Below are 13,348 nucleotides of genomic sequence, written 5' to 3' on the forward strand. Positions count from 1 at the left end.
TGTGTGTGTGTGTCTCTCTGTGTGTCTGTGTGTGTGTGTGTGTGTGTGTGTCAGGTGTGGAGCATGGCGCTGCTGAACCAGGAGAAGAGGCTGTTAACAGGCTCAGCTGACAGCGAGCTTCGAGCCTGGGACATCAGCTACCTGCAGGAGGTGAGGAAGGCTGCAGCTCTGCTACATGCAGGTGTCTCTCCTGCCGGTGCCTGACGACACAGAGAAGAAGCGGACGTTAGCTCGAGCACCGATAGCCAAAGAAAAGAGTCCAACCTACAGAAACTTTGTCAAAAAAAAAAAAATTTGAATTGCTTCATAACTAAAAAGAAAATTTCAGTCTGACATTAATTTGACTGAACATTGAACCTGGTTGTAAATCGTATCAATATTAGTTTTGTGCACATGTTGATGAAGTTGCATCAGTTGTTGTAAAGGCTCCGTCTCTGTCTGTGTGTTTGTGTTTGCTCCCTGCTCAGGAAAAAGCTGAGGGTGAGCCCAAAGTGAAGAAGGGGAAAACTCTGCTGGGTGACGACGACGATGAAGACAATGAGGAAGGGGGGGACGAAAATCTTGAAGAGGTAAAAAAAGCAGTCGTTAATGTGATACTGTAATAAAAAGATAAAGAATAAATAGATATATAATGTTTTCAATTAATTCCTTATGTAGTCATGTATGTCTCACACGGATGAAGAAAGCATCTCTGGTTCATTTGCAGCCACTAAAGGAAAACCTGGATCATAAATATATATATATATATATATACACTTTACAACAGCAGGAGTCCACCTTCCTGACCTCAGATAGATACTTGGCTTTAAACTTTTTCTCCGTCTTTGTCTCCCAGCGGATCTTGAGTTGTAAGAAGGCGGGCTCCATCCTGAGAGAGGCCAGAGACAGAGTTGTCTCTCTGACCACAGACAGGAAGGCCAGAGTCATCGCCTGTCACGTGAGTGTCGAAGCGCTTTTTCCGGTTCCTTACGAAAGGTCGTGAAACGTCTGGAATAGACAACCCAGAAATCATGAATCATTCCATCAATTCTGTCACACTGGACTGAATGCGCTCTTGTGACTTTTTATTTAAGTGAATAAGTGATTTTGCTCATTTAATGCAGTTTCTACTTATGTTTAAACATCATTAAACTTCATCCAAAAGGCCACAGCCTGACAGCATGAGTGCAAATCAATCCTATTATCAGTGTGTTCTTCTCAACATGAGGGGAAACTGGTTGGTTGTTGTTATTACAGAGAGATTTTTACTTTCTTGTTTAGTAGTTTTCTATGCAATCGGCGCGCCTTGTGTCTTTAAAATAATATAAATATAATATAAATAGTGCCATACACGTATCTCTCCCTGTGCCTCCATCAGGGCAATGATTCAGTCCTGGAGCTGTTCACTGTTCTGTCAGAGGAGGAGGTGCAGAAGAAAATGACAAAGAAGCTGAAGAAAGCAAAAAAGAAGGCGGCCAAGTAAGAACAAGCTCGCTGTCACAACTCATGTTACTACTGATGAGAAGAGCTTAAGAGCTGCACACTGCCGTCTGTAGCCTGGTCCGTACTGCAGGTCTGAGTCTCTGAGAACAAACTAACTGTGTAACAGTGACACTGTTTCTAAACGAACTCAGACCAACTGTAGTTTGTTTCTGTGCCGTATTTTTTTGTTACTTACAAGCCGACAAACACACAGATACTGATACCTGCAGTTACCTGACTCTCTCTCTACAACTGTCACCACCTGTACCTCTTGTTATTTTGTATTACTGCTGCCGCCACCGCTAATGCTGCGTCTTCTTGAATCTGTCTTTTGTTGTTTTGTTCATGCTACTAACACATTGTTGTTACAGCTGTGACTAAGTGCTACTGCTGCTGCTTCCCCTTAAACTAGCATTTTAAATATTTCACCTATTATTGCACCAACTTAAACCTTGTGCCACTGCTGTGCTGCAGTCTGAACTGAGTGGTGGAGTTTTAAGTTCAGGACTTCTTGTGCAGAGCTCAAGAGGAGGCAGCAGAGGAGGCAGCAGAGCCGGTGGTGGAGAGGATGCTGAAAGACGAGATCATCAGACTGACAAACATCAAAGCCTCCGCCAAGATCAGGTCAGCGTGGAGCCGAACATAACAGGAGCTTAGAGGTTAGAGATCCTCATCCAGACCTCACACACCTCTCCCCTCCATCCCCCTCTCAGGTGGGCAGACTGCCTGTCGTGTGCGGGTGGCGAGCTGAAGGTGGCGCTGCTGCTGCAAAACAACACCGTTGAGACCTACAGCCTGAAGACATCAGGCAAGACCCCCACAGCCAATAAGACGTCTCGCCTCACAATCGGCGGCCACCGCACCGACGTCCGCACCCTGGCCTTCAGCTCCGACAACCTGGCCATCCTGTCCGCCTCCGGAGACACGGTCAAAGTGTGGAACAGGTGAAACCGCCTCAGAAAGTCCATTTGATCACACTCGTTGTCAGAGCTCGTTGCAGTTATCGATTGGTCGATGATGATGATTTTCTAACTGGACGTCACCATCCTCCGCCACAGGTCAACTCTGCAGGTGATTCGCACCATGTCCTGTGATTACGCCCTCTGCTCCCTCTTCGTGCCCGGAGACAGACAGATCATCCTGGGAACGAAGGTATTCCAACACAAACCAGTATATGTTTATAGTAGAACTGCATCGGGGTTCTACTTTTCTATGAATAGCTCTTTAGTTTTGTATTTCATTCAGAAGATTTAATTAAGAGCGCGTGGATGTGGAATGAGAGAACAGGGTTGCTAGTGTGGCTGTAAAACCTTTAGACCTGTTAAGAAGAAGAAGAATCTACAGGATCTACACCTTTTCACCGAGTGTGGTTTTTTCCTGTCATAGAGCGGGAAGCTGCAGATCTTTGAGTTGGCCTCAGGAAGCCTCCTGGAGACTGTAGATGCCCATAATGGAGCCCTGTGGTCCCTGTGCCTGGCCCCAGATCAGGTAACCCTGACTGTCTGTAGCACGTAGTCTGTCTTAGTCAGATATTTAAATAATCTTGCAACTATATGTACTGGCTTTTCTGTGTGTTTTATTTATTTATGGTGTGTGTGTGTGTGTGTGTGTGTGTGTGTGTGTGTGTGATCACCATAGAGGGGGATCGTGACAGGAAGTGCGGACAAGACAGTGAAGTTTTGGGAGTTTGAGCTGATCAAGGACCAGGGGACCGGCCAGAAGTAAGTCACCACCTTGCTCCATGTTCAGGAATCAGTCTCATATTTCCTTACATCTTAAATAAAGCTACAACAGATACTGTCTCCTGGAACTAAACCTTTGTTAAATAGTTTTTTCAAGGGTAGAAATGATCTCTACTACCTGCTTTTCATTGACGTGAAAAGTTGGTGAACCCCCGACACAGCAGATCTCATTTCAGTGAAATTATAAAAAACATTTCTATAATAAAGGTGATTTCTTTAGTATTTTTGTTTTTGTCTGTGTGATTGATATTATTGTGTGTGTGTGTGTGTGTGTGTGTGTGTGTGTGTGTGTGTGTGTGTGTGTGTGTGTGTGTGTGTGTTGCAGGAGGCTTACAGTGAAACACACACGCACGCTGCAGCTGGAAGAAGACGTTCTGTGTGTGAAGTTTTCTCCGGACCACAGGCTGCTGGCCGTCTCTTTGTTAGACTGCACCGTCAAGATCTTCTACACAGACACACTGAAGGTGCGCGCCACATACATGACATCACCTGTATTAGATACACCAATGCCATATAAGTGAGAGATTCTGTTTACATGACAACTGAACCCGTCTCCCTCTCCCTGCTTTAGTTCTTCTTGTCTCTGTATGGACACAAGCTGCCTGTGCTTTGTCTGGACATCTCACATGTGAGTATTTCACATCTTTTCTTTGATCTCAGCTGTTTATCGGTAACAAAAACACCAAGGTTGAATTTTTATAAACAACTATAACTCGATTAGATTAATTAGATCAATAACTCTACATGTCGTATCATCCTCAAAGGTTCTGTGGAGTTTTCTTGTAAACAAACAAGTTTACATCCATTATTACTTGCTGAAACATGTTGAGTGTATCCTGGAGGTCAAACAAACATGTTGCAAGCCATTTTTGAAAAGTATTTTAAATCCAGAATAGTTTACATTTATGTTGACTAGCTTGCTTTACTAGCTCTTCTTCTTCTCTGCCTCCTCTGCGTGTTAACCACTCATTTCCCTGGCGGTTAAGCAGAAATTTAAATTCAGAATAGTGGACTAGTTTTAAAGTAACAAAACACTCAGAAAACATGAGCTTCGTTACCTTTTTAGACCGAGCGGGTTCACAGCGTCTGCAGTGTTGTGTTGTTCCGAGTGTGGCTAATGTTAGCAGCGCCAGCAACCTGCAGCGTTCTTTCAATAACACATTTAATATGTCATTGTAGGCGTACAGCAACATTATGTTTGGTACTTGTCAGAAACCAACAGCGAGAAACAAATATTTAACAAAAAATACTAGAAGGCAAAATAAGAGAAGTTGGAGGGTTGGAGGAGAGTGAGGGGGCGATGGAGGCTACAGCTCTGGGGAAGATGCTGTTCCTCAGTCTGTTAGTTCGGGGTTTGACGGTTCTGTATCTTTCCCTAATGGCAGACTGTGAGCTGGGTGCGTTGGATCCTCGCTCTTGTTGACACAGCCTACATACCACCTCATTTTCATTTTCTAGATCTAAATACGAGCAAACCACGCTGGTTTTTCTAGATGTCACCAGTCCCACTTTCCACCTCGCTCATTTACATCTGGGCCCCTCTTTGATGTTGGTCTTTACTTTTTTCATTGCATCAGCTTGTAGAAACCACAGGGACTCATGTAGAAAGTCATCTTGACCCAAAGACTCTGACCTAGTGTTTGTGTTATTAACCAGGATAACACACTCATCGCCACCGGATCCGCTGACAGAAACGTGAAGATCTGGGGCTTGGACTTTGGCGACTGTCACCGCTCCATGTTCGCACATGATGACAGGTAACGCCCAACAACACAGACACAAACCAAACGGTCACAGCTTCACTGGAGCAGTTTTTATCAAACGTGTGGTAATGAAATCAGTTTGTCAGCTGCTGAGTCTCCAGCTCTGACTTCATCTGTTGTGGTCAGGGACTCTGATCCGTGTCCTGTTAACTCGGCCTGCCCTGTGACTTCACACCAGCTGCTCTTTCATCTCACCCGCTCATCTGGTCTCTCATGGATCATCTCGCTCTCTGTCCTTGCTGTTTTTCTGCCTTGACTTTATTTAATTTTCCTTTTGGTTCATTTTTAGCCTTTCTGTGTTTATTTTTCTCTCTGCAGGCCTCTCTTTTGATCTTGTGATTCTTTTTTGCTGTTTCTTGCTTGTTAACTTTCTATCTTGTCCTGCCATGTTCCTCCCTGCTTTTCTCTTTCTTTCTTTTCAAGTGACTGCAGAGTTAACTTGCTTTTGTGTTTCTGTCATCCATCTTATTATTTCTGCTCCCTGTTTTTTAACCTTTGGATTATTTTCTATTTGCTTCTCTGACTTCCTCTCTCTTCCTCTCTCTCCGTTTGTCCTCCACAGCGTCATGTTCCTCCAGTTTGTCCCCAAGACTCATCTGTTCTTCACAGCAGGGAAGGACAGGAAGATCAAACAGTGGGACGCGGACAAGTTTGAGCACATCCAGACCCTAGAGGTGACGCTTCTCTCCACGGCCTTGATATTTAAGTTCAGGAGGTTCAGCCCAAGCTTCGTCTGGCGGGACCTCAAATGCTGAAATGCAACACTGACCACACCTCAGACTCGTCATACAGAGACCCCTAAACTAGATTTGGTGCATTTACACCAGGTGGTTGCTGCATGATTATTTAACAGGACTTAAGGCAGTCCATCCTATAGCTGTTGATATAAGTAAAATTACACATGGACTAATGGGCCGACCGACATACATCATCATACCTATAGCCCCATCTCTACTGTGGCTGAACATGTTGGTTGCTAGGGTGTGACATGATGGTTGTTAGGTGGTTCTGAGTAAAAGTTTAGAGATGAATTGGTTGTTAATAAGTGATTTTTTTTTCCTGCCCAGTAATGCCCTTGCACAGCAGGAATTTTGCCCCTGTTGCTCCCCGGCACTGTAACAATGACAAACCTCTCCACAGGGACACCATCGGGAGGTGTGGTGTCTGGCCATCAGCCCCAACGGCGACCATATCGTGTCGTCATCCCACGACAAGTCCCTGCGCCTGTGGGAAAGAACCAGGGAGCCCATCATCCTGGAGGAGGAGCGGGAGATGGTGAGGCAGAGGTTGACGGTCAACAGATTGTCCACGGCTCGGGTTCTCCGCCTCGCTGAATGAAACCGTTTTTTGTTTTCACAGGAACGAGAAGCAGAGTTTGAGGAGAGCATGGCCAAAGGAGATGTGCCTGTGGTGAGTGCTCAGTTTTTAACTTCCAAACTTCATCAACATCTTTCGATTGTTTCAGACGTTACTTACATGTATATTTGAGTGACACAGCTTCACACCGGCCTTTTTCAAGCAAGTCAGGACAGAGTTTTTGGTGGAAGGGTCAAAATCACCTCTCACAACTAATGCCAAACTAGTTAAATCTTTACTTTGTTATGCTCAGATCTTGAATCACCTAAATAACAGTTCGAATGGAATCACGCTCGCCGAATTAAAGGAAATTAAAAATGAAATTGGGTCTGTTTTAAATAAAAGCAAATCAGTTTTATTGTTGTGTTAGCTGGATGTAAGTGATGCATTAATGTTTTTTAATCCACAGGTACCTGGAGAGACTCAAGGAGAGGCGGCACCAGCCGGCAAGAAGACTGTTGAGACAGTCAAAGCTGTGAGTCCACTTCACGTCCTCTACCAAGAACATCCTCCTCATTCTTAATAACACCTGCTGAATCTCACTCAGAGCATCAGTTTGAGGCTGTAGTTGATGATATTGATTGTTGTAAGTGCCACTAAGCACTCAAGCAGGGGAAACAGGATTATTAGATCTGTACAGAAGCTACAGATTTAGCAGGTTTTTATCTTCTTTGTTGATGTTCTTGTTGTCCTGTGATTTCTTTGCAGGCAGAGCGAATAATGGAGGCTTTGGAGCTTTACAAAGAGGAAAACAGGAAGATGGAGGAGCATAAATATGCCTGTGAGCATGCAGGCAAAGAGGTAGAGCCCCATCGTCAAGTCAACCTTACAGCTACCATGCAACACTAAAACTAAACGACTGCTGTGATGGGAAAACTTTCTCTCAGTTTCTTTATTTTTAATTTTCTGTGCATTTTTATGATTTCACGATCATGGTTGATGTTGTTTTGCAGCTTCCTCCACCGAAACCCAATCCTATCCTGGTGGCCTTTGGAAATGTTTCAGTGAGTAGAGCAGCCAGCGTTGCCTCCAGTAACTGAAGAGTGATATATACAATCAATTTAAATGTATTATTTAGAGGTTGTTTTCAGCTGTAGGTAACCGAGTCCATCGTTGTCTCTCTTTCAGCCGTCCCGCTACGTTCTAGATGTCATAAGGAAGGTCAGATCCAGGTAAGCTGTGAGCCCGGGGTGACCAGACCAAACCCACGTGATTTTCCACTCTGACTTCAATAAACCAAATCACCATCTGCATCTTCTCTGTATATGTAATCACGCTCTGTGGGGTTTGTTTTTCCTTTTCCATGTGTTTGTGTTGTGATCACCAGTGAGCTGGAGATCTCTCTGCTGGTGTTACCGTTCCCTTACGTCCCCGAGCTGCTGAGGCTCTTCAACAGCTACATCCAGCAGGGCCTGGAGGTGGAGCTGGTCTGCCGCTGCCTGTTCTTCCTGCTCAAGTGAGTGATCTGCGTCTGTGAGTGGAAAAGAAAAGGGTGTTGTGTTTGGTAGTCAGATGAAATCCTTGGCTGGCTGTGGTGGTGAGGTGTGGGTTCAGAAATCTGGCAGCCTGTCAGACAAAAAAATGAACAACAGAAAACTGGATGAGCTGAGAAAGTCATTGTGTACTTGTTGTCTCTTTCTAGGATCCATTTTGGCCAGATCTCCAGTAACCAGATGTTGCTGTCTGTCATCGATGAGCTACGGATGAATACTCTCTCAAAAGTGCACGAAATCAGAGTAAGTAACTGGAAAAAAAGAGACAGATCTATCGTCTTCATCACACCCTTCCTTTTTTCCCCATTTCCTCACCTCTTCTTCTTCTTTGCGTGTTTCAGGACGTGATGGGCTTCAACAGCGCGGCCCTCCAGTTCCTCCAGCGGGAGATCCAGAGCAAAGAGGACGTGATGTTCTTCGCTGACGCCACGGGCCGGCTGGAGGAGAAGAAGAAGAAGAGGAGGAAGAGGGAGCGAGCCATCCTCACCATCGCTTGAATCATAACAGAGATTTCTGACTGTTTGTATATATAAACATCTCCTCCCAGCTGTGTTCCAGGGGTGGACCAGGAGGATTACACTGTTGGTTTTTTGTATGTGCTTCATTTTCCCAAATAAACTGTCTGGATTTTTCTCACAGTGATTCAAGTTTTGTTGGAGGCTTTCAAAACAAATAAATCCCCCAAGTCAGAGAGAAATGTAGTGTGTATACACAGCGGTTCCCTCTGCGGCTTTAACTCTCTATATAAAATACATCCATATTCTGTTAAGTCTTAGTGGATAGATTTCATGTTTAAAGCAGAACTACACGATCACCCCACCCAGAGGGCAGGTATGATTTAAGCTGGTTTCACTCCTACAGGCCTAAAGGGAGCAATTCAGGCCCAGAGCCAAACCAGGCTGAAAAAGGTTTGGACATGGTCGGGGGGGTTTTGAAACCTGTCAGAGACTACCTGAGCTCCAGACCACCTGGGTGTGACCGCACCGCCCCACGGAGCGAGTCTCTTGCTGGTCGCTGAGGAAAAAAACACTCCCTTGGTCTCCGCTGGCCTCGCTGCAGCCACCCTCCACTGGAATCAGGGAGATGTGGCTTGACTTTACAGCCCTTGTAACTTTGCCTGAATTTATAGTCCCGAGGCCGGGTGGATGTGGTAAACATATTTCATAGCGGGGGGAGAAAATCCTGGTTCTCAGTTTTAAGCTCCGTGTTTGCTCATAGATGACTGTGGATGTGAGCGTGCGTTTTTCTCTAATCCTGTGACCTTTAGAAAAGTTTCACACCCACATCAGACATTTCATTTTCCACAACCGTGTTTATATCCTGCCTGCGGGGCGCTGTGGAATAATGAAATGAACCCTTTAAAACACCTCTCGCTCATTGTTCATGTTTTAATCTCACCACGGACAAAAAGCAAATTAACTCTGTATTTACAGAGTTGTAAAAGAAAAAAAGGGAGAGCAGCTCTTTATGGGGCTGGACTTGGTCTCAAGGCTGTAAATGTCACACCTACCAAAATTAAAAATTCTTCAGGAAAATCCCAGACCGCACGCTCACACACTCTTACAACATGGACGCCGTCTTAGCACCCAGCAGCAGTTTCAATTACCCGTCACAAATTGTGTTTAAAGAGGGAAAAATGCAACATTGAAGTGAATCCTTGAATCTTCTTGTGTGTTTTTCACGTTTCATTTGTGCCCAAACTTTTAAATAACACCATTACATGACACTTAATTGAATTTGAACTGAGGTTAAAGTATGAGACAAAGTTTGGTATTTTTACATCTTACATAATATGTGAATGTGACATCGCACAGATATATTATCTGGGTGTGTTGATCTCAGTAAAAGAAACTCATACAGTCAAAATGAAATAATCACATTTCTCCCAGTTCACTCGTGTGTCCTTCCTGCAAACAGTCATGACTTTATTGTTATTTAGAAGCTTTTATTAATTTATTTTTGTTTATTTATTGTTTTTTCCTCAAACACTAGTGAACCTGCAAGTGAGTTATTGCTGATCTTACAGCTCGTGTTTATATCAGGCTTCAGCAGTGATCCTGTTCATGTAGTGAAACAACCACAAATAACTTACACACAGCATTTTCATTTAAGACAAACTACTTAAACGACCAGATCATGTTAATCCAAGTTATCAAACTTTAATCTGTCAGTTGTGTGGTGGATTTGTGACCCACCTGACATGTCTACCTGCTCTACACTGATCACATCGAGAATTCACTTGGTTTAGTCTTTTATACATCATCTTACTTGAAAAGCCTCAAATTCTCTTAAATTATGGCTGTTTTGTTGCTTTATCGAGTTTTACAAGGTTTTGAATATATTTAAAAGCTAAATTTAAACATATTTACAACATATTTTGCAAGAATGTTGTTGTTCAGATGACAGATCAGTCCAGTCACATACAACTTGTTGTAGTTATTTCTGCTCTAATTTCAGTGGGGAAGAAAAGAAAAGGAAAAACCACATCAGGACACTGAACAGGACGTCTACCTTTGAGTCACTAGATGGCACTCTTGCCTTTTCCTAAACTGGTTCAAGCTTGTTCCATTTGGTATGTGGGCTCATGTCCTGCTCCATACTCGGAGCTCACACGCCTCCTACCACCTGCTGCAGCGCTCAGCCCATAATGGTTGCGAGGTGGACGGGGTCCAGCTCTGGCTGCCGGCCACAAGGCAGAGATACTCAGGGCAGGGGTAGTCATCTCTGCACTGATATCCACACAAGGCATCACCGGCACTTTTAGTGCCCGTCGGCTCTGAGCCACAGACCAACAAACATATCTGTTAGTTTGAGGAGCACGGCCTCAAGAAAATTTCCTCTCTGAGTTTGAGTCACAAGTTTATGTTTTAGTAGCTGGTGCTCTCGTCTTCATGCTGCTGTTACTGCTCATGATAATTATCTACTTAAACTTTTTGGTCCACACAAATGGGACATGTTAAACACATCACCTGGAAGCAGCTACCAGGCAGCGAGTGTTAGTGCCTCCACCTCACAGCATAATGTGCTTATTTTACAGCCGGTATTTGCATTACATTTTGATGGACAGCAGATAGTGTTACTTTATGCGGTCTACGCCGCTATAGTCTGTCATCATTCGGCCTGCATGACATTATATACTGCAGGATATGATCAACTCATAGCTGCTGATTTGATTTGGTGGTGTCTATGGCCGATGAATGTGATACGAGCTATAAATGCGTATGACCCATTCTTGAGATAGATGCTGCTGGCGGTGACGGGCGTCCTGTTACAGCAGCACTGTTCCTCTGTAGAACAGTTTGCACAACAACTCTCAGACAGCCCGACTGGAGTGGAGCGATACAACAACAAAGATACGTGTCTGTCCTATTTTAATACGTTTTAATAAGCAGCATATCCAGTGAAATGGGCTTCTGATTTTGTGTTTCTAATTAGGATCTGCCATGTTAGAATACAGAAAGCAAATGGGTTTAAAGATAATGTATATTAGAGTAAAAATACATTCCAGCTCAACAGGAAGTGATGTTTGTAGTTTACTGTTAAACGCTTCCTGTTGATTGTAAATATTAAGGCACCAAAGATGTATTCATCCACAGCTGAAAATAGTACCCAACAAAAGCACTATTTTCTCCACTTTGACGCACGTTTGCTAAAAGAAAAACTACAGTGCCCCTCTGTTTTAGGAAATTACTGAGACTTTTTCAAAAGAGTAAATTGAACTAAACGTTTGTGATCCATCTCAAAGATTTATGTCTTTGATAGAAATGAGAGCCACAGCCTGGGTAGGGAAGTTAGAAAGTATTTAGAGATGGATTAAACACATTGTTTTTGCCCTTTTCGTGGGATTTGTTGAAACATGGACCATCACTAGAAGCTTTATATTTAAACACTTCTTGAAACCTAAAGTTTGAGCCGGTTGTCTTCTAATTATTGTAATTCTCAAAGGAATCTCAAATTTGTCTTTTAAAAGTTAATTGTTTTTACAGCTTTTTGAAACAGTGATAGTTTGGTCAAATTATTCAGACCAAAAATTGTTTCACTTCAAATAGTCACTTGTAAGTTCAAGTAAATATTTTACCTTCCTTGGTCAGTTAAAATAACCATCTGATCTCATGGACATGAAACCACAAGGAAGAAAAACCTTAAAGCTAAAATAACACTTCTTGTTCCCAAGATATGTTGCGTAAGGTTATTTCTTTAAAATGCATTTTACCACTGTTACCTGCCTCATTTCCAGGAATTATTTACCTCTAACTTATGCAAATTGAATTTCCAGCTCTGCCTTGACTTTAGTTTGGATTTTACTGTAGCTGTGATGTGATTTAATGTTTCATGCATCCCCCTACATGGCAGCGACAGTATGTTTCTTCTAAGCCGTACAATAAACTAGCTCATCGAAATAGCTTCTCATTCAGAGCAGCACACTCTGGCTCATCTGCCTGCGATGACCTCAGCACCGTCACAACGGCGTCCAGTCAGACAGCAGAACAGCGTCGACCGACAGGCAGGCCGTCCATCAGCCTACCAGGCTACCAGTCATCCCACCGACGGCCTCGTGTTAAATCTGTGTCCAGCACTCATGAATGAGCCCATACCTGCGCTGAGATATGAGGTGGCGGGTCACTCTGATGAGACGCAGTCCTAATGCGGCTGCTTCAGCGGCAGCAGCAGCAACAGGGCGGAGGCTGCTGGGCGTCCAGGCAGGCCAGTGACTGATGAGGTGATGGTGCATGCAGAGGCAGCCAACAGAGCTGAATGGCCACTAACTGAACTTAGCTGAACTGAACCGTACACACACACACACACACACACACACACACACACACACACACACACACACACACACACACACACACACACAGCGATGAATGTTTCCTTTCTCTACGTTCTGGCTCTTTTTTTTCCATCCTTCAGCTGTCCTCAGACTTTTCACACTTCATTCCCTGATGTTTGTTTGTGTGATCACTCTTCTCTTGCAGCTGATTTCTTCATATATTGGTTTGTAGAGTAGTTTCATCAAGGTGAACACAGACGCAGCAGCTCTGTGCAGCAACTCTCAACAGCCAAAAAAAAAATCCCAGAGGTGCAGTCAACCCTGCAGTAAATCTATCAGTTTAATCAATAAAATGATTTGATCTATTCCTGCATACGTGCTACTTTCCATGTCAGGATTTTCACGGTGCTGTTGGCTGAAAGAGTCGTCACTGCACGTGTTGAGGCGGTGAGCAGCTCACCTCCTCTCATCTCAGCGGAAGAGGGAAACATGTTTTAATAACCAGGGTCTGCAGAGATCAGGGGAGAGGAAACCATTTTTTCCCTCCCGCCCTGCACCGAGGTCAGCCCTCTATGGGCTGTTATGGAGCCCACACACACACACACGTGTACAACACACATAGCAGGCTCGTAATTCTGCAGCACACACAAGCTGAGAGTTAAGACTGAGCAAATGGACTTAGTACTAGAAAAGTGTAAAATAGACCAAAATATTCACTTAGGCACGAGGCAGCCAAAAGCGCACAAAACACATTAGACA

The 13,348-nt window shown here is 44.0% G+C and overlaps 1 protein-coding gene across 1 annotated transcript in view; it reads left to right on the forward strand.

Moving 5' to 3' along the window:
* wdr3 (WD repeat domain 3) overlaps nucleotides 1-8,453 on the forward strand; it is a 12,129-nt gene extending 3,676 nt beyond the window's left edge. The window contains exons 6-27 of the mRNA XM_023402267.2: nucleotides 55-150; nucleotides 468-569; nucleotides 836-937; nucleotides 1,358-1,458; nucleotides 1,981-2,085; nucleotides 2,175-2,405; nucleotides 2,520-2,613; nucleotides 2,848-2,949; nucleotides 3,100-3,182; nucleotides 3,529-3,667; nucleotides 3,775-3,831; nucleotides 4,860-4,960; nucleotides 5,529-5,640; nucleotides 6,107-6,241; nucleotides 6,326-6,376; nucleotides 6,732-6,797; nucleotides 7,031-7,123; nucleotides 7,276-7,326; nucleotides 7,451-7,494; nucleotides 7,650-7,778; nucleotides 7,965-8,058; nucleotides 8,157-8,453. Coding sequence (XP_023258035.1) covers nucleotides 55-150; nucleotides 468-569; nucleotides 836-937; nucleotides 1,358-1,458; nucleotides 1,981-2,085; nucleotides 2,175-2,405; nucleotides 2,520-2,613; nucleotides 2,848-2,949; nucleotides 3,100-3,182; nucleotides 3,529-3,667; nucleotides 3,775-3,831; nucleotides 4,860-4,960; nucleotides 5,529-5,640; nucleotides 6,107-6,241; nucleotides 6,326-6,376; nucleotides 6,732-6,797; nucleotides 7,031-7,123; nucleotides 7,276-7,326; nucleotides 7,451-7,494; nucleotides 7,650-7,778; nucleotides 7,965-8,058; nucleotides 8,157-8,312 — 2,244 coding nt within the window. The 3' untranslated portion in view covers nucleotides 8,313-8,453. The remainder of the gene's footprint in view (nucleotides 1-54; nucleotides 151-467; nucleotides 570-835; nucleotides 938-1,357; nucleotides 1,459-1,980; nucleotides 2,086-2,174; nucleotides 2,406-2,519; nucleotides 2,614-2,847; nucleotides 2,950-3,099; nucleotides 3,183-3,528; nucleotides 3,668-3,774; nucleotides 3,832-4,859; nucleotides 4,961-5,528; nucleotides 5,641-6,106; nucleotides 6,242-6,325; nucleotides 6,377-6,731; nucleotides 6,798-7,030; nucleotides 7,124-7,275; nucleotides 7,327-7,450; nucleotides 7,495-7,649; nucleotides 7,779-7,964; nucleotides 8,059-8,156) is intronic.
* The last annotated feature ends 4,895 nt before the right edge of the window (nucleotides 8,454-13,348 follow it).

This window comes from Seriola lalandi, unplaced genomic scaffold, assembly GCF_002814215.2.
Source record: "Seriola lalandi dorsalis isolate HSWRI2012SDOR001 ecotype SW California unplaced genomic scaffold, Sedor1 jcf7180002053912, whole genome shotgun sequence".
Taxonomy (NCBI): Eukaryota; Metazoa; Chordata; class Actinopteri; order Carangiformes; family Carangidae; genus Seriola; species Seriola lalandi.